This window comes from Coffea arabica, chromosome 2e (genome assembly GCF_036785885.1).
Source record: "Coffea arabica cultivar ET-39 chromosome 2e, Coffea Arabica ET-39 HiFi, whole genome shotgun sequence".
Taxonomy (NCBI): domain Eukaryota; kingdom Viridiplantae; phylum Streptophyta; class Magnoliopsida; order Gentianales; family Rubiaceae; genus Coffea; species Coffea arabica.
In genome coordinates, this window is record NC_092313.1 from 3,300,666 (window position 1) to 3,324,918 (window position 24,253).

The 24,253-nt window shown below is 36.6% G+C and overlaps 3 protein-coding genes across 11 annotated transcripts; 1 reads left to right on the plus strand and 2 right to left on the minus strand.

The window, feature by feature from the left end:
• Positions 1-104: 104 nt before the first annotated feature.
• LOC113730161 (protein LPA2) lies at positions 105-1,890 on the minus strand. 2 transcript variants are annotated; one of them, XM_027254664.2, is made up of 2 exons: positions 1,337-1,885; positions 105-599 (listed from the first exon to the last, which is right to left on the minus strand). In XM_027254664.2, the coding sequence occupies exons 1-2, from the start codon at positions 1,848-1,850 to the stop codon at positions 454-456; spliced, it is 660 nt and encodes a 219-aa protein (XP_027110465.1). In that variant the 5' UTR covers positions 1,851-1,885; the 3' UTR covers positions 105-453. The 2 variants fall into 2 exon arrangements, with proteins under 2 accessions (XP_027110465.1, XP_071934259.1); XM_072078158.1 differs by having other exon boundaries at positions 516-861; positions 1,337-1,890.
• Positions 1,891-2,849: 959 nt separating this feature from the next.
• LOC113730162 (uncharacterized) lies at positions 2,850-7,671 on the plus strand. Its single transcript, XM_027254665.2, has 14 exons — positions 2,850-3,460; positions 3,703-3,836; positions 3,951-4,106; positions 4,193-4,304; positions 4,433-4,760; positions 5,244-5,457; positions 5,602-5,691; positions 5,814-6,069; positions 6,222-6,334; positions 6,570-6,668; positions 6,751-6,798; positions 6,943-7,053; positions 7,147-7,237; positions 7,348-7,671. The coding sequence occupies exons 1-14, from the start codon at positions 3,157-3,159 to the stop codon at positions 7,449-7,451; spliced, it is 2,160 nt and encodes a 719-aa protein (XP_027110466.1). The 5' UTR covers positions 2,850-3,156; the 3' UTR covers positions 7,452-7,671.
• A 310-nt stretch (positions 7,672-7,981) lies between these two features.
• LOC113730163 (mitochondrial intermediate peptidase, mitochondrial) lies at positions 7,982-17,452 on the minus strand. 8 transcript variants are annotated; one of them, XM_027254670.2, is made up of 17 exons: positions 16,973-17,452; positions 16,784-16,865; positions 16,574-16,626; positions 16,431-16,485; positions 15,745-15,883; positions 15,604-15,658; positions 14,313-14,535; positions 14,019-14,114; positions 13,102-13,275; positions 12,881-13,006; positions 11,664-11,819; positions 10,934-11,050; positions 9,971-10,090; positions 9,813-9,880; positions 9,354-9,489; positions 9,095-9,260; positions 7,982-8,819 (listed from the first exon to the last, which is right to left on the minus strand). In XM_027254670.2, exons 1-17 carry the CDS (start codon positions 17,146-17,148, stop codon positions 8,749-8,751), a joined length of 2,013 nt encoding a protein of 670 aa, XP_027110471.2. In that variant the 5' UTR covers positions 17,149-17,452; the 3' UTR covers positions 7,982-8,748. The 8 variants fall into 8 exon arrangements, with proteins under 8 accessions (XP_027110471.2, XP_027110468.2, XP_027110469.2 ...); XM_027254667.2 differs by having other exon boundaries at positions 7,982-8,829; positions 16,973-17,451; XM_027254668.2 differs by having other exon boundaries at positions 7,982-8,829; positions 13,102-13,221; positions 16,973-17,450.
• Positions 17,453-24,253: the final 6,801 nt, after the last annotated feature.

A 24,253-nucleotide genomic window follows, 5' to 3' on the forward strand; every position in this document is an offset into this window, starting at 1 on the left:
TTTCAGTACCAGAACCAACACAAGACATCATATATATCAGATACCAAAATACCAGTAACTTGAGTTTGAGTTCACAACTTATGCCAAAAGCCAAAGCTCAAACATGTCAATAAAGGAAGCTGTACTCTCATTAGGGTTGCAGAAAATACAGAAAAACATACAGCTGATGCAGTATACTGTTATATTGGCATATGGTTTCACCACACATAAAAGATCTTTTCACCAGATAGCTATGCTCATAAGAATTGAAAAGAAAAGGTAATAGTGGCACCCTGGGGCCACAAAGTGGGGTAGAAAATAAGGAGAAAGACTATCTTCCATTTATCACTGGAATCTCCATGGTGAATGCTATTGTACAGGAAAAGCTTGAAGTAGACAGGTTTTTACAACGAACCACTATATATCAGAGGCACCTCCTATAATCAGCCAAACCAGATCCTAATACATGATAAACTATTTTTCCCTATTAAATTGCTCATTTTGCAGGTATTTCAGCACTCCATAGGCAACAGTGCCGGCGACGAACAAGAACAGTGTAGGAGTAAAAGATGGGTAGAGATACTTAACAAAGAAATTATCCCATTCTTCAGGTAGGAAACCTGAAATAACAAAAGTAGATTGCCAGTTACAATATCTGCACGAATGTGTATATCCTAAATGCACTATAAAAGCTGAAAGTAAAAGTTTTTTTTTCTTTTCAGTTTTAGCATTAATGGATATGCATTTTAAATGTCAAAATCACGTTAAGTATACATTTATTAAAGGTTGCAGAATAGTATTGCCACTTGCAAGCAGATCCAGAATATCTTAACAGTTTCAATCAACTGGACAAGTGGCTGAAATCTGTGTCCTTCATTTGACCTGGAAATATCATAACAGAAGATCGTGGGTGTTATACATGCCCATTTGCAATCAAGTTAAAATTTTAGGAGGTGTGATTGAGGATCACTTGTGCCCGAAGGTGCAGGTGAAATGGTGTTGGCTATGTTGGAGGTCAATCCAGAAGGTCCAAATTCTACCGTTCATCTGGGGCCAAGAACAACCGGCTCGAAAAAGAGAATGGTCTAAAATAAACACTCAACTATTTGTACTTATCAACCTATTATTGTTCGAGGAGCCAAATTTATCACAACCGTGTGCACACTGTCACATTGTCTATGGGACTTTTTGCAGAGACGAAACTCGGCAATGTTGACTCAATTAATTTAAGAAAAAACAAACAAGATCAGTAAAAAAATTCCAAAACAGGTTCTAATTTCTAATCGTATTGCATAAATAAAATCAGATTAAAAAAAAGGACGAACGTATTCGGAAGGGGTTAGAGGTGGAATTTTACCAGAGGCAGCAAGAATAATGCCCTCGACAAGAATAATAGCGCCGAGGCCTAACCAAGCGAGAAGAAAAGCACTCTCATTTTGGGACTGTTCCTTAGATTGGATGTCGTTTGTTTGCGTAGCAAAGCTAGGTTTTTCCACAGGTGCTCTCCGAATTATGGAAGCCCTCTCTTTCTTGCCTTTCTGTTTCTTCTTGGATGATGATGCCGATTTTGTTCCCACCGGAGTTGAGGGGCCAAAACCCAAGCCAGAAGCAGCTGAGTTTGGCTGTTTCCTGGGAGAAGGAGGTGGGGCCACTGTGGATGAGGATGAGATGGTTGTGTTGGTGGAGGAATCGCTGGGCTTTTGGGGCTCCGAGGGATTTGAACCGGAAGAAGAATTTTGGAGCTTGATGATGATTCGTCTTTTGGACTTCGGATTAGAATAAAGACGACGGTGGGGCGATATATGGAGAGGAAGATGGGATTTCCCGCTGGAGGGAAAAGAGGAAGCTGACGATTGAAGCAGTAGCGCCATTTCCCAATTTAGTTAGTTTGAGCTTCTTTCCTCTTGCTTTTTAACGGTTTTTTTTTTTTATTCCAGACTTATCCTACTTCTGAATATGATTTGTAATAAAAAAAATAAAAATCAACCTAGATTTTCGTGATGAAATCGTCACTTAAAAAGATTTTTTTTAATTATATTTGGTCAAAGGCAGAAGATGCTAAATTTGGTTGATTCGTTTTGAAAAAAAATTCTTTTACTCTCAATTTTTTTATTGTGTAAATATGGGAAAATAATTGATAAGGTAATATTAGCATTTAGCTAATAATTTTGAAATTCCATCTTTTGTGGGTAATTTTCCTCAACTTAAGCCTTTTTTTTTGCATTTCATATTGCGTTTGAAACTCAATTTTGTAGGAGTGCATAAACATTCATTACCTTTTTCGAATGAATAGTAAATCCACGGTAGAATTGTGAATTTGATTAAATAAACTTTTCTTTTTTACGACATTATAATTGTGAGATCAATGCAACAAAATTACAATCATCATTTTTATGATTTCTGTGATACTGTGCGTTTAATAAAGATGAAATTTGAAATTTAAATTCATTAAATTATTAATTATTAAATCTAATGCATTTGAATATATATCACATTAAATAATAAGTGAACCGAGTTTATTATTTAATTTGTGGAACAAGTTTTGTTTAAAAAATTTAGTGACACTTAATTAAATAATTAATTCAATTTTTTTTGTTATCAAAATTATATTTAAATCTATTAAATTTAAATGCTGAATTAAATTATCAAACATATACTTTATATATTTTTTTTTGTGACACTGAGTGGAAGAGGACCTGTAGCACTTTCGAATTCAACTTTGATTACTAGGTAAAAAAATCGTGGGCCGGGTATAAATTGCTACATGCTATGATTGAATTAGGGACGTGGGGGATGAAAATGTAAACGGAGGAAACACTGAGGGATGAGAGAAGAAATTACACAAGAATGCAGCAACTCTCAACTGGCGTGGGTGATTGTCGGCCTCTAGTCTTTAACTCTCAGCCTCTGGGCTCCTGTCCTGTGGCGGCGGAGTTTTCTTGTCGCAACTCAAAATCTGTGCGCCACAAATTCTACTCTTCTTCGAACCTCAGTGAAAACGAGGGCCGCTTGTTCTCTCCTTTCTGGATTTCACGCAGAAACACACACTAGACTCAAATTAAAAGAAACACCTTCAAGCATTATTCTCATCGTTGATGGATTGCCGTTTCTCCTCCTCCTTTCCCTCTTGCTGCTCTCTGCTTCTTCTAATTACTAGTCGTTTTATAATGCTCATCTATGGCGGCGCTCTTCTCTTGCCCGCTTTTTTCTTCTTACCCGCCATTCCCCCCCAGACGCAAGCATTATTCCTCATCCTCCCCTTTTACTCTGCCTTCGCCTGCCCTGAAATTTGAAATGTCGCGTCTAGTTCGAGCAAACTTGGGGCCAGAATTAGGTGCGGCGGAGACCAGCAGCAAAGGTGCTGCCATCATCTGGTACAAGCATGATCTTCGAATTGACGATCACCCTGCCCTTGTCGCCGCCTCCCACCACCATCCCATGCTTCTCCCTCTGTACATTTTTGATCATCGCATTCTCTCGCGTATGCTATTCTCTCCATTCGCTCAACACACACACACACACACAAAATATCACAACTATAACTTTTTTTCTAGTATGAAGTACTGTGTATTTGTTGCCGAGATTTTTCCTATTAATCGGATATGTTGAAGAATTAAGTTCTGCATTTTCTACTTAATTTGACGAATGCCTTTACTCGTGGAATGGAACTTTTTTGTGAATGTTAAATGCTACTTGATCTTGATTGTCGGCATGATTGGTCAGGTTTTTCTGATGAAATGCTCCAACTCCTCCTTTTCGCTTTGGAGGATTTAAGGAAGTCTCTCAAGGGTCAAGGGTCTAACTTGATGATCAGGTTTGGGAATGCTGAGACTGTCATTCAACATCTTGCCAGAGAGGTTTCTCCACTTTGAATTCGCTTTATTGTATCTGACATTTATCGGGCCAGGACAACCTCACGCTACTCTTCCAACTCATTTTGTTTCCTTCATTCATCATGCGGACTGGAACAGGTCAAGGCCACGAGCATATATGCAGAAGAAGAGGTAGAGTATGAGTTGCGTAGAATGCTGGATGCAGTTAAGGAGGCTCTGGCTTTAGCTACTGTATCTTCTGCTGAAGCGTACCCTAGGATGACTATGTGGAGAACACCATTTTATGGTATGAAGGTAAAACATGCTTTTCTTGGTTTTGAACGTTTCGTTTTCCAGATATGAGTCCTCAGTGCTTGGTCTTTTGTGTTAATTAACTGTAGAACTTGGAGGATATGCCAGAATCGTACGATGGCTTTAAAAAGTTGAAGCTGCCTGTTGTTTCTCCTGTTTTGCCAACTAAATTGCCCAGTCTGGAGATGGATTTAAGTTGGGGTATGTCTTTACAAACCAGAACTTTTAATTTTTTATTCTCTTTTCCTGTTGCCAGAAATTCAAGAACTCTGCAATGCCATTATTGTCTTGACTCTACTATCGAAAATCATGGTGCCTTTGTGAACCAGGCGATCTACCAACGTTGTATGATTTGAAGAAATTTGTGATTGAGGTTGGGACATCAAGGAATAAGTTGACATCAATTATGAGTACGAGTGAGCTTGAGATAGACCAGGTTGTGACGCAAGGAAAAATTGGAGGTGTCAATGGAGCAGCTTTGATGGAAAGCAATCGAGATATGGGAAGTAGCAACTTAACTGAAAGGAAAAGATCAGAAAGATCAGCATTTGTGACTCAACAAAAGAACTCAGTTGGAGGTGGGACGGGTAACGTGCTTAATGCTCTAGCTGCATATTTGCGGTATCTGGAGGGTACTGCCCGTGGCGAATGGCAGGAGTACGTATTGGCAACCTTGGTGTGAGGATGTTTGGACAAAATTTTTTCACTATCTAATTCTATTTTAGACTGTTAGTCTTTGTCTTTATAAATTTGTTGGTCGGCTACTGAAAGTGAGCCATTTCTTTGAGGTCCTTGAATGGTAGGACAGTAAAACCAGCTATATTCTGTTGACTGCTTATGGCTTAGTTCCCTCATTGATAGTAACATGTAGCTGTACACCACAGTCACTTCTGTGTGTCTCTCTGTTGCCATTTTCTGGGCAACAACTGAATCTTTCAGCGTTGTCTATTGAGCAGGAACTTTCAGAAGTAAAACTTGTATTATGCAGCTCATCTCATTCGGTGAAAAAATACAAACTCGAAAATCCTGATTTCAGGATTAGACCCTTTTGTACTTTTTTGTTCAGTTAATATGTGGCTTACTTTTCTATTCAGGTAATGTGTGGCTTACATCTTAGATTTTTTTCTATTCTCGTTGCAGGGTACATGAAAGACTGCGTCAGGCAGAAAGTAGAGGAGGAGCCTCATTTGGTGCCCTTTTTGGATCTGCTCTTCTACTTGGAATCATTTCCAGAAGAAGAGTGTATCATGAGGCAATTAAGTACGAGAAAGAACGAAGTGGTGGGTTTTTATCTCCTTTTGGATATTCAGCAATCACTGTAGCTGCAGCAGTCGATACTGTCTGCTCAATGGAGGTAGTTTCTACACTTCCAGCTATTTTTTAACATGATTCTCTGTGGCAAACTAGCTTGACTTTTGTATAACTACTTTTGAAAGGCTTATCCTAGTTATTGGTTTCCTTTGAACTTATTTTAAGATTTCCCTGATTCTTGTGTCAGTGGTATTGGCTTTTGGCTTTAAGAAGTCAAATAATTGAGCGAGGAACTTACTCAGTTAGGATATGGAGATGGAATGGCTATTTAATCCATGTGAGTGTTTTCAACTCCTTTAACTACCTGGCAATTTTTGACATGTAGAAGGGATTTATTTTGGTTGTGTAATTCTAAATTTAATCTTAATCTTGGCTGCTATGATGATTTCCTGTCCTCAGTATACTGTTTCCGGCAATGAAGGTCCTGCTGTTCTCCTAGTACATGGTTTTGGTGCTTTTTTCGAACATTTCCGTTACAATATAAGTCATATAGCTGACAGTGGGAATCGAGTTTGGGCAGTCACACTTCTAGGGTTTGGCAAATCAGAAAAACCAAATATTGTTTACACTGAAGTCATGTGGGCCAAACTGGTTAGAGATTTCATGATTCAAGTTGTTGGGGAACCAGTGCACCTTGTTGGGAATTCAATTGGTGGTATGTTCCTAAACCCTACAAAAAAAGTAGGAAAAAGGTTTGGAAATATGAAAGAAAAACTGATCTACCTAACTTAGATCTATGCTGAAAAAATGCATATGTATCTTATCTATTTTAATTCCCCGTACTGATTCCCTTTTTTCTACTGCCAGGCTACTTTGTTGCTATTGTTGCTGGGCTTTGGCCTGCTTTAGTCAAGTCTGTGATCCTCATAAACAGTGCTGGCAATGTTATTCCTGAATATTCTGCAATCCGTTTGTCTGAAGTAAGATAATTTTATAAGTATTTGGTGGTTTCCGTTTAATACTTTTTTGGCAACACTACTTTTCTCGCTTGCACACTGCCCCGCACCTTCATTTCAATGCAGCAGAAGAGGGGAAAAGGGAAAGGAAAGAAGAAAATTTCTAGCACCTTTTTAATGTTTAGATTAGCAATGGTTGTCTAAGCTTGCCATCAGCTATCAATTTCTTGATGCACACCCACTTCAATCAACATTTCAGGATAGGCAAACTCCTGGTGCAGCATGGTTGGGTGCTAGACTCCTTTTGCTCTACTTGAGGTTCAACATTAGGAACATAGTGAAGAGCTTTTACCCATCTGTATGACTCGCTTTACCTTTGTTTCCTACATTTTCAATTGCTATTATCGTCTAATATTTGCTTCATAAATTATGTGGTGCAGAAAATGGATCAAGCAGATGACTGGCTTATTGATGAGATGTTGAGAGCTGTATCCTTTATGAGGCAGTTCAAACATCTTTTCCTTGCTTTTTGTTTAAGCCTCAAGTATCAATAAATTTATGTGTTATGCTTTTTCCTTTCAGAAAACATGCTTAACTATATAACTGCTATGACCTTAATAAAAAAATTGTAGTCGCATGACCCTGGAGTATCGGTGGTTTTGGAATGCGTTTTCAGCTTTGATCTTTCAGTTCCTCTCAATTATCTATTGGAACGATTTGAAAGGAAGGTTCTTGCGATACAGGTTTATGTGCTATAGCTTGGATAAAGGGTTTTTACTTTGTCATGTTTCCTTTGTCTAGTGCTAATGTTTATAATTCATGATTATGTTCTTTAGGGCATGAGAGATCCACTTTGTGATTCCAGGGCTAAGCTAGCTTGCCTTAGAGAGCATTGCAAAGGGATTGTTACTAAAGAACTGGATGGCGGTAATTTTGAGGCAACCTTGTGTTCCTATGGTTTGATCTTCTCTTACATTGATGTTATAAAGCATCGCATATTAACTGAAAACAATTTCCTTGTTGCTATTAATGCCCAGGTCATTGCCCCCATGATGAACTTCCAGCAGTAGTCAATCCCGTTATCCAGGAGTGGGTAATGACAGTTGAACGTGAGTATACCCCTGTTGGGCTAACAAGGTAGAAAATTTTACTAGATGGAAAGAACCCAGTTTTGGAGGCTGATAATCACCGCTTCATGAGATTTTACAACCTCGTTTAACTGTTCTTTACCCATCTTTATATAACGAACTGCAGTTGGAATCCTGTATACCGAGTGCATTGTGTACTACGAATTCGCGCTGGAATCTGCGAATTGACTTGAATGATTAGCTTTAAAATTACCCCAACTATTGGATTTTTCATCGCGAAAGTGTTGTCAGTGGACCTGTGGGTATAAATGCTATGTTTAAAGAATTGGATGGTTGGCTTATAAGATGTCACGTGAAAGAAAATAGCAAATTAGGCCAGCAACTTTGTTTAGATAGGCATTTTTAGAATTTTTTGTAAAAAAAAATATACTATAATAATTTGATGTATGTAAAATAAAAGAAAAAGTAAAAAATATGTTCACAAAAAATGTAAATTTTTTTTTACAAAAAATCACAATACAAACAAGCAACAGCAAAATAGCTATTCTATTTCTGTACTTTTTCAATGCGGACAGGACCAAAATGCTGCCAATGCCGGTTTTTCTTATTTTTATGTCTAAATAAGCGATTGATAAGAGTACATGTCTACAGTCGCCAAGACAATCGAAAGGCGTCAAGACGATACAAGACAGCTCTATGCCAACCGGGGCCCTATTTAGTGTTTGACGCTTGCAGAATACACCTACAAGTGGTGGTAATCTTGATTTTTTTTTTTTCAAAGACGATAAACCTAATCTATCTTACACTAAGGGGAAATGGGCGGACCTAAGGAGGCCCAGAAATAATCCGGAGGGGACTGAACTACCACCGGACTAGACAGATACACAGCACATCCGCCTGAATTTTTTTTTAAAACAAGCCACTTAAATGTGACATTTTTTATGGGAGGCAAGGGATCACCAACTAGGTGGTGGCCAGTGGCCACTGAGCCAATGGCCCAGTGGTTGTGGTGGTAATCTTGATGCGTCAACTTTCTTTGTGACTTGGAACGTCAAGATGACAGAACAGCAGCAGCCACTTGTTCACTTGAGCCGTAGATGGTTTTGTACATAATACACCTACAAATGTGTTTTCTTGCCGTCTAACTCAACTTCTCCGATTCTTGTACAGTCACCACTTCAGGTTGCTAATTCTTTAGCTCCATTTCATGACTCAGGCTTGTAATGTCAGGAACTATACCGCCATAACGAGAATTTAAGATACCTTTTCCCGCGAGATCATTTAATATATCACCAGGATCCTTGGCTCCTCCGTGCTGCAAGAACTTGTGCCTAATAGCAGATCCTGCGGCTAATGAGAGCGGATCCTCTTCACAAATCTTTTGCCATATTGTTGCAGCAAAGCATTTGGCATACAAGTAGCTGTAATATCCTTCACAGAGTTGGGAAGCAAACATCTCATTACCATCACAGAAACGGAATAGTGGTGGAAACAGCATCAGAAGAAATGTGAATGCGTATTATTTGGTTATCATTGGTACCAAAAGATGAAAGAACTGTCACGTAAAACAATCAAATACAAAACAAGCAAATTGCAAAAGACACATCCTACTCATTTCAAGATGGCATTAGTTTTTGAAGATTAAGTATAAGATAGATAGGCAAATAATCTAGTAACTCTTCATTATGTTCGATACCTGCCCCATATGATGCAAGATGACCAAATCGGGTGTGCCAATGTGTGCCATCAACATGCTTCCAACTGGTATGTTGTCTTTTTAATTCCGCTACAATTGAAGCAGTATCCCTTATGGAGGATGCCTCTTCCCCAAACAACTTTTGGTCAATTAAAGCGTAAAATATCTGACGAAAGACGAATACATCAGTCAATCTTTATGCATCACCCACTACCCGGGGAAGTAAAATTCAATTTGTTTCAACCATTAAACTACAAACCTGTCGCTGCAACTCAGTACCAGAAAACATATCTTTGGCTCCCCTTATGGATTTCACCAAATCTTCAGGTATTACGTCACCGGTAGAATAATGCCTAGCAAATGTCTTCAGGATCCGAAAATCCCAAGCATAGTACCTAATTTGAAAACCAACTAAAAGGATGACTGACTTTTATGAGATGACTTTGACCTACATCACCTAAAGTTTTTTACCTATAATTTAACAGCAATGTCCGTGATGGTATTGGTGGACAACATAAACAACAAGTAATTATCCTCAAGGTTTTCATTATCAGTGCCATCATAATCCAACAAACCAAAAAATGGCAGCATTAATGTAGAAAGCACCAAAAAAAAGGATGATAGAATGTAATGCATTAAGTGAGAATTGCCCATAAGTATTTAGCAGATAATCCCCAAGTCTAGCAGTTACGCAAGAATAAATGAGAATTTCACTTACTGAAAGAGATTGGAAGGTGTCTCAGCAAAATCGATAACAACTCTGGTCCCTGAAAAATGCTGGTAATCCTGCATACCAGATCATCAAGGGCAAACAATCACTTCAAATAAGAAAAACAAAGTAAAAACTAGTCAACTACCATCCCATTCATCAGATACCGTTCTGGAAAGCAATGAATGAAGTGCATGTCCAAACTCATGGAAAAGTGTTTCTACTTCCCAGTGGTTGAGTAAAGATGCTGGTTTAGAGCCCAAGAAGTTGCAGACTAGGGCTACAATCTGCAGGTTATCAAGAAGAAGTCTGTTATATCCAGTATAAACATCATATGCACAGATCTATTTCTTACTGCAATCATAAGATATTTGTTAATATGTGTTTCCCAGGCACATACAAAGAATGCCAAGCATCATTCTGATCACATTACTATATTTGCTTGCATCATCTGTATACTCGAGTTCACACATAAAAATATCCAGAGCAACTAAAGAAGGTTGTATGTAGCATGGTACAGCTAAAAAATTACCAAAAATTCTCATGAATGTCATGCATCACCAGGACCTCAACTTAACCTCTGCATGACTATCCTGACACTGCCTGTACATCGATTGACATGACTCATGTTGCATAAGTCCTGGATTCTGACCAGGAAAAAGCTGAGTAAAGTCTGATTGGCATAAATAGTCAAAAACCAAGTTTTACAAACTATGGAATAACATCTAGAACTGTTAAACTTCCCATGGGGGAAACTTCTACTCAGCATTTAAGCAAACACAAAGTTTCCTGCCTTTGAGACCTTCATGCTAATAAACAATCTATACCCAAGAATGGCAACGCCCACCATTGAATTCAAGATATGAGTTTGAAAATTTGATTTCATTCAGTGGTCAAGGACCTCATTTCCTTGTATCAGAATGAAATTTGCTAAAGGTGATCAGCATTTCAAGCACAGAACTCAATACCACAATTCTAAAGCATAATATCATATATTCCAGGAGAAGATGTAGAATGATCAACATTTCACATCCAGTGGTCATAAGATACCACAGATTATAAACGTGTGCCATCACAATTTCCAGATGGAAATTGTAGAATGAGAATAAAGAAGAAAGAACCTCACATACAGGAAGTTGATAATCTGTTTCAGATAATCGACGTCCCCCTTTGATAGCAAAATGAGCACAAACAGGATGCTTATTCTTTCTCGATTTCAAATCAAGGTACAAGTACCCTAAGTCACCCTGCAGTTTAAAAGACTACGACTCGTTTAAAGGATGTAGGCATTAAGAACTCACAGAAGCATTCATGATCAATTGAAAAAGCTGTAGAAACTGATTGGGATATGTGCTTTGTAAAGGTCAATTCAATAACCTATTATTCGCTATCATATGGCACCTGAGCATGACCACTGGTTTCTAGGAAAACCAACATATTCGTTGATGCTCAACTAGATCAGCTCAGATGACTATGAGAGACTACATTAGTTGCTGATTACTACATACTCCAGTTTTCCAAGTAGCAATTGGATGATGATTATAATGCGAGACTGCACAAAAATTTTCCAGAATTTGCATTTGGTAAAATTAAACCTCCCTGACACCATGATCTCCATTTCTCAATTAATTGCAAGAGGTCTTCGTGGAGGGCACAAAAGTTGTCAATAAGGGAAAACACTAACTTTAGGCATGACATATCACTGAAATCAGATTTTCATCTTTGCTCATGATAATCATGTAATTTACCAAAACAAAATAAAGACATGTAGGCAAAATGCATATTCATTAGATGCTCAGCATGGAAGCATATAAGAAAAGAGATTTAAATTGGACAGTGTAAAAGATACCCATATTTGACCTCATCCGGGTGGTGTAGGGCTACTTTAATGACGTCTGGGTGCCATGATTCACCAGGGGCAAGAGGAATATGGTGAAATGTCACACCAAACAACGACTCAGCAAGAACTTTCAAGCCCTCAAGACATTGGGATAAAGGAAAAAATGATGCAACAACCTGCTTAATGGATAGAGCCAATCATATAATTTAAATAAAGAGCCTACTATTTGCAATTTGAAGAGAATAAGGTAATTGAACAAATATTTAAGCAAACACAACAAAGTGTCTATACAGCAACATATGGGACTGCAGAAATTACACATAGCAACAAGTGGAATAGCTTTAGCAATTAAAGCCATCCTATTGTCAACCATCTTACATTCACAAAGGCATTTGACGATGACTTTTGCTCAATTTTTTTCTTATATTATGCAATTGCTAAAAATGTAGGCAATGTGAACAACAAATAATGAGCAGCATTCCAGCTACTGGGAAAAAGTTACCAACAATTTACAATAAAGATATTAGTTGGTGCCAATGCACCCACCTGTACATCCTTACAAGGATTGGAAGACTTAAATATGCGCAGAGAATAGTTCTTGAATATTAGACCCTCATTTATTAATTAGGTTTTCTTAATGTTGACTAAAGTTTCTGAATGACTAAAAGTGGAAGTCCTTAATCTACTATTAGCAGCTAAAGGAATAAGTCAAATTTCCCTTCTCAGTATCAGGATAAGGTACAAACAGAAACCCAGTCCTTTGCTACTAATAAAAATCTGGATGCGAGCAGTCTCAACCAATCATCTAAATAGTTGTTCTAAGCCTCCCTTATTTGTTCCAAATCTACATTAAGGCAAATCGATTTCTTACCTTCTCACCTATTGACTTAATTGCATTTAAGTCCCCATTAAGTTTTGCAAGTTTTTAAACTAAAGTAACCAGTGCTGAAAAGTCGTGGTTCCAAAACCAATCTACTGAGTCATGATCAAGCAAAATAAAACAGAATAACAACTTGCTTGGGGCAGGTAGGCTTTGTATGTTGAGTTTCCATGAAAGCTATCCCACTGTTTAAGTATAAAGGCAAAAGCTAAACATGTGCACCAGTATTAACAATTGCTCATTCATGGTTTAACAGTATAAACAATATCAAACTACATGGACAATAAGAAGCTAGCCTATAGTAGGAACGGAATATAAATGACAAACTACAATGCATGCAGGTTTTGCAGAATATACCGAGGAATCTAAATCATAAACTGCAGACTTCATTATAGCGGTAAAGTATGTTTCATCCCATGGCTCCAAGTCTCCATAGAGCTGGCCACTTTTCTCTCTCTTGAAATTCCAAATTGTCTTAAACTCCTGCAATGAAAATATACTCAGTTATCGACAAAATTAAACTTGCCTCAAGGAAAATGGAATTTGTTGTGATTGTCGAGTTTTACTAAGTAGTGTACCTCATCAGCCCTAGGTCTAACTATTTCGCTCATTTCAAGCAAAAACGATAATACGATATCAGGTGATGAAGCCATACTTGAGTGAACAGCAAGATCTGCATAGGAACTATGGCCCATAATCTGCATGTGCATCCAAAATAAGGCATTGCTTACGATGTCAAATTTCTGCAGAGACTTCTTCCAGGAAAGACAAGAATTAAAGGTGTAGAAGACCAATTCTTACTTTAACATACAAGTTAACCTTCTAATAGTATCCTTTAAAAAAAAAGAAAAGAAAAGAAAGAAAGGACATAAAATCAATATTCAATTTCTCAAAGTCGAGTTTGATCACGTTATCTGACTGAAATCAGATCAGAGAAAGTAGTGTTAATGGCATACAGATCTAACATTTATTATCAGACATTTGGGTAAAGATGCAAAACTAGGAAGTACGATGGAATACACGCCATAAAATTCCCTTCAGGTTCTTGAATTAAAAAAATGCACTGAAAGAAGGAAAGCACCAAGAAAAGAGAAAGTAGTCATTTTAGGCAAGAAAAATGGCATACAAAGAAAAGTGTGTTAGTTCACTGGAGATGGGTATTGCAAAAGACATTTGCAATGAAATATACACCTCTACTTCCTGTGGCATCTGGAGGACTTTTTGCTCAGGTTTGATATAGAAATATGGCAGCTATCAACAAGAAAAGCTGCTCACATAGTGTGACAGTTCATTCGACTCACAATACAAGCTGTTCACATAATGCGACAGTTCATTCGACTCACAATATACAGAACCTCATTAAAGTTAAACATCAGACTTCACATGGAGAAACTCAGAAATAAAATCACGCAGACCAACTTTTAGATGGGCAATTAGACCGACAGATTAAAGTAGATTCGTCCAATGGAAAGGAAGTGAAGTGAATAAGATTAACCTGAGCAAACTCATGACGAGCTGCAATAAGCTTATCGAGGACACCAAGATTTCCAAGTGGGGCAGAGTTTCCTTGTATATAAGCGGTTTTCCTAATCTGAACAAGAAGAAATTATGAGTCTGAATGTCAGATTGAAAGTTTTTGAGAAAATTTAGCACTTCATTCAAGAAGGAAGATGATCTTTGAAAGAAGGAAACAGGACACAGACAAAAGTTTTGGAAACCAGGGCTGTACAATATATAGTTTAATACAAGCTTTATCATCTAAGTTCATTGATATGTAATTTGTTCCTACCTCAGCATCTGATACCCATTGCAGAATAGAGGAGAGAGTATTTGGATCGGTTGGTAATCGAAAGCCCTTCTCTTTCATGTTTGTCATAGACCATGCTGATCCCCCAAATGCACCTGATGTAGTCCGATAGATAGGCCTAGCAAGATGGTGTAACTTTTTTGGGATGTGTGATGCTGGAAAGATATCCATGTGACCTGGATCATTGATAATATTTTCATTGAACCTGATAGAAACAAGAAATACATAGATAATGTCTCACAATCAAATAAAGGGCACCATGCGTCACTGATGCTGAAAACTAATTGCAAGATGCAAAGAAGGAATGGAAGCGCAATCAAGTACTCAGTGCATAGACTCAGATTGTGATATCTTTGATTCAAAGTGATAATAGAAAACAACTAAACATCAGGATTCAGTCCTACAGTTTTTCCAATTTCTGGCCAAGTAGAACTCAGCCTAATCAAAATATCCTACCTTGCAAGAGTAACATCTCCGCACATTCAGCTTCTGAACTCTTCAAAATAGGATCTCATTGTCATTGTCAAATAATCCAGAACCATTTTTAGGAAATGACCAAAGTTAAACAGAATAAATCAAATAGCTTCCACAATGACACGTAAGGCAAGAGATTTAGTGCTTCAATCTTCATATAGAGCAGAAATTAGAAGGTTGAAGCAAAAGTAAGTAAGATCTGCATAAGAAGGAGAAGGTGCAACAGATCTCATTGTTTTTAGTCAACTCTTATTGCTACCCTCTACAGAAAGAAAAAAGTTTCACTTTTCCAACATTAGTAGCTATTCAAACCATGGGTACCTCCCTAAAAAAATAGTAGTTTTCCAGATTGCTGTGGTATCAGAAATCTACAATGAAAGGCAACATTTTTTGACACTCAGCACAGCCATAAACCCAGCATTGTGATTTACCAAACATTGTGTTTCTCACTGAAGAGAAGATGGCAAAGAAAACGTGAATTGATTATAGGAAAATGAGTAAATAATTCATGAATTTTCCTGGAGGAAAGTGATACCGTAATCTACTTAAAGGGAATAGTGCATGGTAAAGTAAAACCATTGCTTTGTGAAAAGTCAAACTCAAATAGCAGCATACTGAAAAATCCTAATAATGGCAAGAAAATAGTAGTGCAACATATTTATGCTCCCGCTGCACAGAACAAACAACAAACCAACCTTTGCCCAGGCATTATATAAACCACCAACAATCTCAGACCTTATGTGAAGACTTAAAGAAACAAAACATGTTATGCGTGTTCATTTATGTGGGGGGTACTTACTCTCTGCACAGCTGAACAATCTCCATATTAAGCTGATTAGCTCGATCCAACTGTTCTGCAGGACCAACGAAATAGAGTTAGTTAGTTAGCTGGGGCAAAAGATCAAATGCAGGAAGCAACTATTTCAGAAAAGATAAGCACCACTAGGCAGATGAATGCCAGCCTTTTCCAAGTCAAGACGTAAATGATGGGCTACTCTTTGAGCTTCTTCATTTAGCAAATGGGAATCCTGCTCAGCTTTTACCACCGCCATGTACAGGCAATGATTTGTATTAAGATGCTACATGAGAGAGAAAAATTCACTTTGACTGATAAAAGAACTGAACCAAAAGAAACCATAAAATCTCCACAAATTAAAGAATTTTACATATCATAATTACCAGCAGTCAAACAAAATACGTATAATTTGTAACTATGTCACAAAACCAAAATTCTGCTTTATAGCCTTTGTGAAGAATATCATCAAGTAAGACGTACTTGTTCTGGCCTTCAATACCTTATACTTTTGTTGAACCTATCCAATGAATTCAATCATTCAAATCTTACAAAATTAGCTTAAACCTGCTTCCTGAGAATCAATATAAAAGACAAGTGTACATCCTCTGCGTTGAGTTTTTCCTTTTGTGACTGATAGTAGGTAAAGAAGCAAAGGAATACTTAACCAACATTATCTGCTGGCTCAATTAACTTAGTTGGTTTCATAATTAAGATCCGCTGTATTCTGGTTTATTCATCTGATTGACATATAATCAGATTGCTTATCCTAATTACAAACACTAGAACTTGTAAAGATAGTAAGAGAGCGAATAAACCACTTGCCGCCTCACATGAATATATTCATTAATCCTCAGGGACGCCTCGCTTGCCTCCTCAACAAATTCCCTTAATTGCAAAGTGAACAGAAAATTTTTACAGACTAATCAAAATAACAATAACAATCACAAAACATCAATCCAAAATCAATACTGACCTGTCCGGATGTGTAGCTCTACACAGTTCTGCAGAGTCAATAACTGAACATACCTAGGAAATATCAACTACTCCAGTTAGCTCCTGAAACTCAAAAGTAGTGTAGACTAACACCAGCAATTGTTAAACATACATGCTTCAATTATGGTCTTTAGTACAAAAACCTAGAAAATAATGAGAGAAGACGCCATAAACATTGAAATACACTTACTGTATCGGATATCTCATCCATGGCTCCGATAATTTCCGGAGCAGATGGCATTCCAGAAATAAAGGTGACGAGCTCATTTGACCTGATAATATTCTTTAGCAATCATTTATTTACCAAAAAAAATATAAAAGAAATCAAGAATTTTCAGTTCTTTCTTATGCCAGTTTTAAGTTGGAGGTTATTTATAACCTTTCTATGGCGTCCTCAACAAAGCGTTGGAAGCCTTTGGGAGTTTTCAAGTGGTTGAAACCGTAGAGACCGGTTTCCTGCAGCAGTGGAGCTGTTGAAGTGTGGACCTTATGGGAGTTCAGCACATGGCCGTAGACGTAAGCCGCCAGTGAGCGGCGGCGGAAGAGGGTAGACATGCTCCCACGACAGAAAATGGTGATAGGAGTTGCTGCTGGGCCTGCGGGCCGCTAGCCCTCCGATCTCCTCCGTTTCCACGCTCTGTTTTGTGTGTGAACTGAAACCTTAATAACACGCTATTTGCCGCCAGAATTAATGGTGATCAAGCATCAAGTATGTAAGCTGCGGGTCTTATATTGTGCGTGTGTGACAGAGTAGTAGTGGATTAAAGGTTACGGTATTCCTAAATCCAAAACATTTCAGTGGTGTTCCTGGTTCAAATTTCTGGGAGTATGAAAAGTAAAAACCTACAATTCATTGGATTTTAAAATCCACCACAAAGTGTCCTTATTTGTAGTTTTTTGCCATTATGTTGATTTTTGGGTAAATTATTTATTATCCCTTGTAATTTTATATAATATCATATGACACCCCTAAAGTTTTAAAATAGTTACATAACCCTCCTATAATTTTATGTAAATTGAAAAATGAATGAAATGCATGATCAGTTACTGCGGTCATATCAAATTATTTCTAAAAGCATGTTTGATAAAATTTTAATATTTATGTAACCTCCTTATATTTTGTATAAATATCTAATTTACCTAATGTAATTTTTGTATTTATTCACATATTTTCTCTATACTTTTATACAATGTAGTTAAACTCTATTTTACATAATATCACATGGGGATGAATTGGACAACATGTGGCGGTCTTAATTGGTTTTCTTTGATGGAGTCTCTACTCATATCGAGTCCTCCTTCCCTCCCCCTAGATTAAACTAGATTAGGTTATAGGAATTCTACCGTTGCAATAAAAAAAATATGGGAATAAATTGGACATTTTTAAACGTTAAAAAGGTCATATGATAATGGGCCTGTTTGGAACCTGAGTTTTTTGAGAGTTTGTCTAAAACTTTACTGTAGTACACTGTAGAAGTTTTTGAAAAAATTTTGTAGAAGTTTTTGAAAGGTGAAAAATTTTTTTGTAGAAATTTTTGTAAGGTAAAAATTTTTGTAGAAGTTTTTGTGATGTGAAATTTTTTTCCCTTTTCTTTTTTTCTTTCTTTCCTTTTTCTTTTCTTTCCTTTCTTTCTTCTTCTTCCTCTTCCTTCCCCCTCCCGCCACCCCTCTCCTCCCTTTCCCTTTCTCCTCTCCTCTGCCTTTCCTCTCCCCTCTGCACGCCAACCCCTCCCCCCGCTGCCCCTTCCCCAGCTGCTCCGCCACCTCCTCTCCCTCTTCCCCTTCCCCTTTGCACGCCACCCCTTCCCCCGCTGCCCCGCCACCTCCTCTGCCCTGCCACCCCCTCCCCCATCTCCCTCCCCTTGTTTCTTGGAGCGCCGACCACCACCTCCGGCGCCTCTTCGACCAGAAACGCAGGTGCACCAGAGCGCCAGCGCCCCTGACCTCCTCCGCACGCGCATCAGCCAGCCCAGCTCCTGGTGCGCCTTCTCCACAGCGCACTCCAGTCGTAACGCGCGCGCAATCGCGCGACCTCCATGCCCCTGCTTGGCTCTGTTCTTTTTTTTTTTTTTTTGCTTTTCTCCTCTCCCCCCCTCTGAGACTGAGACACCTCCTCCTCCTCCCCCTATTCCACTTCCACTTCTAATTCCAGTTCCTCCCGCCGCTGCAATTCCTTCCATGCCCGCCATGGAAATAACGGATCCCCCCAACCCTAACTCCACTTTGGGTGATTTGTTAAAAAAAAAAAAAACAATAAATAAAGAGAGACAGTCGGCCCAACCCCCGGCATAAACAACAGCGTTACTCCTCTTTCTGCAGAGGAGAGAGGGTGAGGGTGAGGTACAGAAAAAAAAAATTTTGAGATGGCCGGCGGCGGTACAGGTGGTGGAGGTGGTGGCTGGCATGGTGGGTTGGATGAGGGAGGAAAAAGAAGAAAAGTTTTTGGAAAATTTTTTGTGTATTAAATTTTTGAAGTGTGTAGGGAAAAAACTTTAAGAAGTTTTTTGGGGTTCCTGTAGCAAAAATTGTTAAAAAACTAGTAGGTAAAAAACTTGTCCAAAAACTTGACTTCCAAACAGGCCCAATAGATGAAACTATAAAGGAGTTATGTGTAATTTACCCTTCATTTTTTTATTTCTTGTCATTTAATTTTTTCGAACCAAGTTCGAATAAATAAATATAAAATTGAATATTAATTAGATTGGTTCTATCTTTTAGTTCTAAGAGCATAATTAAGAATTATGGATGCTATCGGGTTTTGAATTTGTGATTGAGTAAGGTTACGATTGGAAAATTTAGATATACCCCAACACCAATGAAAAACACCCCTGACATATTAATTTGGGTTGAAGAAAATAATCATGTTTGGATTGCAATTTTTCTGAATTTTTTTAGAAAATATATTGTGTAATTTGATATACGTGAGATAAAAAATGATTGGAATATGAAAAATATAGAAATTTTTTTGGTGGACAATGGCTTTTCAAATAAAGCCAACTTGATAATTATTAGGGATAATTTCATAAACCTCCCCTGAGGTTTTTAACAATCTCACTGCTCTCCTCTGAGATTTTTAAAATATTAGAAACCTCCCTTATCAGGTCATTGGGGTCCAATTGTTATATCAATCATAAAGAAATGACTTAATTACCCACATAATTTAAGAAATATTCCTCAATTATATTCACATGATTAGTTAAATTGTTATTAACTAGGTTTAATATAAATAATGACAATTTATAAGTTTTTTAAAAAAATTTCTAATATGCCATTACAAAGGAGGGGGCAAATATAGCACATTTTTGTGATTGATAATTGATGAGCATGAATAGAAGTAATGATTCAAACTTTAGTGATTTTTGTGGAATAAGAGAAATAGAGCTTCTTTAAGCATATCTAAGGATTTAGAAGGTTTGAAGAGGAAATTTGCTCTCAAAATTTTGGTGATTGTGAAAATCTCAAGATTAGCCTTTAAAATTTTTTAGCTCTTAAATTTTGAAAATTTTTATTATTTGATTGCAGATGTTAAGATAATTATTGACAGAGTTCGAAGCAAATTATGCAACTAATATGTTATAATAGATGTAATAGTATGATATTACATATGAAATATGTAGATGAGATTTTGAGTTGTTAAACTTGTTGTAGAGTTAGAAAGTTGAACTTTTATTTACATTCTATGAATGCAATAATAGTTACACAATCTTGAAGTTGAAGCCTTAGTTTTGTAAGCAATTTCACTTTCACCCCCTTACATTAGATAAAATAAATAAATAAATAAATAAATATATATATATATAGATTTTGTTCATAGTAAATTAATTACCTAATGCAAAATTCGAGGGTAGTTATGGAATAAAATTATATTTTCTCTCCTAATACTAATTTTATATTATTTTTGTATTTGAATTGGACTGATTTGTTACTAGCTAATTAGTTTTAGGGGAGGTTTTTGATATTTGGAAAACCTCAAGGGAGGGTAGTGAGACTGTTAGAAACCTTAGGGGAGGTTTCTGAAATTATCCCTAATTATTACTTGTTAAATTGATCAAGTATATAAATAGTTGTTGTAGTGGGAAGCACGTTGGTTGCTAAACTAGGAGAGGAACACCGCACTATGTGCGGTGTGAAGTTACAAGTTTAATATGCCCAGTGGGAAGTTAAAAGGCTAATATGACCAAAGCCCTCATTGACTTTATTTTTCCAACTCAAATTTATTGTTTTATCATTTTCTATATGTGGTAGATAATGAAGCATTTTGTCAACATTTCAATTAAGAAAAGAAATAATACTAATAAAGTTGAAGAGCATAATAACACATAATTGAGGTAAGCTCTCCAATTGTACGATGCATCTCATTACTTGTGAAAAGTTACAATTTAAGATATAAGATACATTCATCCAGAAATATTGACTGCTATATCTAGAAATGCCTCTCGTCTTTTCTTATCTAGCGTCGCGTTCAATCAGCCAATTATAGTGGAACTATGTATTAGTGGTCAAAATTTCAAAAAAAAAAATCATCACAGAGTTTGATATCTATACTATAGCAAGTGGCTGTTGAGTAAATAATGACTTTTGGTAAAGATATTGGAAAGGATAAAACAAAGTATCAAGCATTCATGACAAAACTCCATGAGCTTCCATTAGCTTCCAAGTTCCAGCTATCTAAATAGTAAATATCAATCAGATTTGCCAAGAAGGAATCATATTAGAATTTAATAACATTTTGTGTAAATAGTAGGATGACAATCTTGTTAAATCACAGGTAACGCACCCGTAGTTTTTGCCACACTTCATTGCAAAATTGTAAGGAAATACTAAAGCATGAAATATAAAATAAAGCCGTCAAGAACACATTCCCTACTCCTAAGTTTGAGCCACCATTCTATTTGAATAATACCTCTTGCCATTCAACTTTTTCTCAAACATTAATGTTGGATATATAAATAAAGAATAGAAAGCTAATAAACAGCAGATGCATTTTGAACCACCATCTTATTTGGATAAATACCTCCTGCCAGCCAATTTTTTCTCAAACATGAATGCTAGGTAAATAAATAAAGAACAGAAAATCAAAAACAACGTATGCATTTTGGCTTATAAATCATGTAGTTATATTTCATTCATGCCACATTTTCGGCAAGACAACATGAGTGAACATAGGACATCAATTTAAACTAAAAGAAACTTTTCTCTTCTTTCTTAAAAAGCTCAATGACAGAACAAAAAGCTCCAAAAAATCAAGCAAAAGCTACAGAGAAATTTCAATATATTAGTTTGGTATTTGTTAAGAGTTTATTTTTTAAATCCTGAAACGCAATTTATTCTCTATGTAATTCTTAGATTTTAATTTTCTTTTTTACATAAAGGTGCTAGAAAAATCTAGTTGCCTAATTGAGAAAAGGTGGAGAAGCTAAGGAGTAATCACCACCTATTGATCATTCCCCACTATACACAATTTGGCTAGAAATTTAGGGCGGCAATATTTAAACTTACAACTGGGATGGAGCACATGAACATTCTTTTTCTATATACAAAGATCTTATCTTAAGATTCTTTTAGCCATTTCAGTTACATCATTCCGACTACTCAAACATGAAAGCATTAGAAGGGACAGGACAGCGAGTAACAAAAGCTACAATCAGTTAATGTACATTATTTTCTTAGAAATTATTACGTCTAAAGAGTTATTCAAAAATGACACCATCAAAGCAGAGAAAAAATTTATAATGATTTATAAGTTTCAATGAAATAGGGTGAAAACAAATGCTATTAAACCTGGACTAAAGATCTTAAAGGAATGGAGTAGCCAAAGAAGACTTGCAACCTCTTATTGACGAATTTACTAAAATAGGTAAAATACTAAAGAAACTGACTCTAAATCTAAAGGAAATGCAGTACCTTCACAAAATTTCATACTCCATTTTTTTCAAGAATAGTAAATAGGCTAAAGTGACCAGAAAACTATAGTAAAATGCTAAGAAAAAAATGAAGAGAACACTAAAACATCAAAACATACCTTTAAGGCTAAATAGAAAAAATTAGCCTCCTTTTTGCTTTGTTCCTTCATCTAACAAAAATTTAGAATAAATAAATATCAGAAAAATCCAATTTATTAGGAAAAATAAAAGGAAAAATGAAATTATATTAACTTTTTTCTATGGGAAAAAGACAGAGAGCCGACAATGCTCACCTTGAGAAAAGAATTCGTAGATCTTAACATCTCAAGCTACAACAAACATTTGAAACTTATGAGAGAGCATAGATAATTAATATGTTAGACCATCAAATCTATCATAGGATATGTGAGACCACAATAAGGAACAAGAAAATGACAATAAAGCGTAAGGATTACCATGAAGTGAAGAAATTGTGTTTCCCAATTAATAACCAAACATTAAGCACTAAACATCTAAAATGCATTTCCAAAATTTCACATCCAATTCATACAGATGCAATACTTTTTCAAGTTGAATATATTCCTTTGTAATAAAATCCGAAAGCATAACATACAAAGGACACAAAGGAAGGGGGAAAGATTAGCAAGGAAAGATTAGCAAAAAAATGCCAGAAAAAAAAAACCAAAGGCAAACCTGAAGTGAACATTTTGCCAAAAACTGAACTATTTTTCCTGCTTCTCGTGCTCCATTAGTCTTCAAGATATGCAAATCATGTCAATCTAGGTGATAAGAAAACAAAACAAAATATTAACAGATCATGATTTCATTTAGCGAGTTAAGGAGACTTGCCTGTTTTTTTTGGAACACCCTTTTATTTCCTCTTCTTAGAGGCCGAGGGAGATTTTTTGTGGCTCCCAAAAGAAAAAAAGAATTATACAGAAAAGTTATGGCAAGCAAAAGAGGAAGAAATTATACATAAAAAAGGGAAAACGAAGGTGAGAAAATAAAACCTGTGAGTAGCCAGATGAAAAAATAGTGAGCGATCTACAAGATCACACAAAAAATTGTGGTCCAAAAAAAAGTAACAATTGATGGTCAAGGATGCAAGTAACAATGCATCAGAAAATGCATGTCAAGGATGTACAAATTAAAGGATAGAATATAGAGAAAAGAGTAAAAGAAGAACAAAATTAGAATAACTAACCAGTGTGTATGAAGAAGTCCAACACTGTAGAACTGAATAACAGCAGAAGCTATCAAAGAAACCACGATCATGTAAGAGATAATAAAAAAGGTGACAAAAAAAGGGGAGAGAAAAAAGAGAAGCTGATTCGGTGATAATAATTTAGAAGGGACAGAAAAAAATTAAAATGGTCGAACCAGTGCATGAGAAAACAGTGAAGCAAGCAAGAAATAAGAAACAAAGTAGTATGACAGCAATTCCGAAATATTTGAAGAATTAGAGAAAAACAAAAGAAAGCGAAGCGTAAAACCAACATGCTCACCAGGAAGCAGCAACGGCAACACCAGCGCAAACTAAAACCAAACCAATAAATTGGGAAAAAGGAAGGTTCAAAATAGCTAAAGAAAAGTGAAGAACAATACTTATGAGGTAGGTCTGCCATTGGCCGATTGGAACTCGATTAGTAGATGCACAATTACCACTGTTCATGATGATGATCAGTAGAAAATCCGCTGTGGAAAACCAGAGAAACTCTGTAACCATTGTGCAAATGCAAAACACTAAACAATGTCAA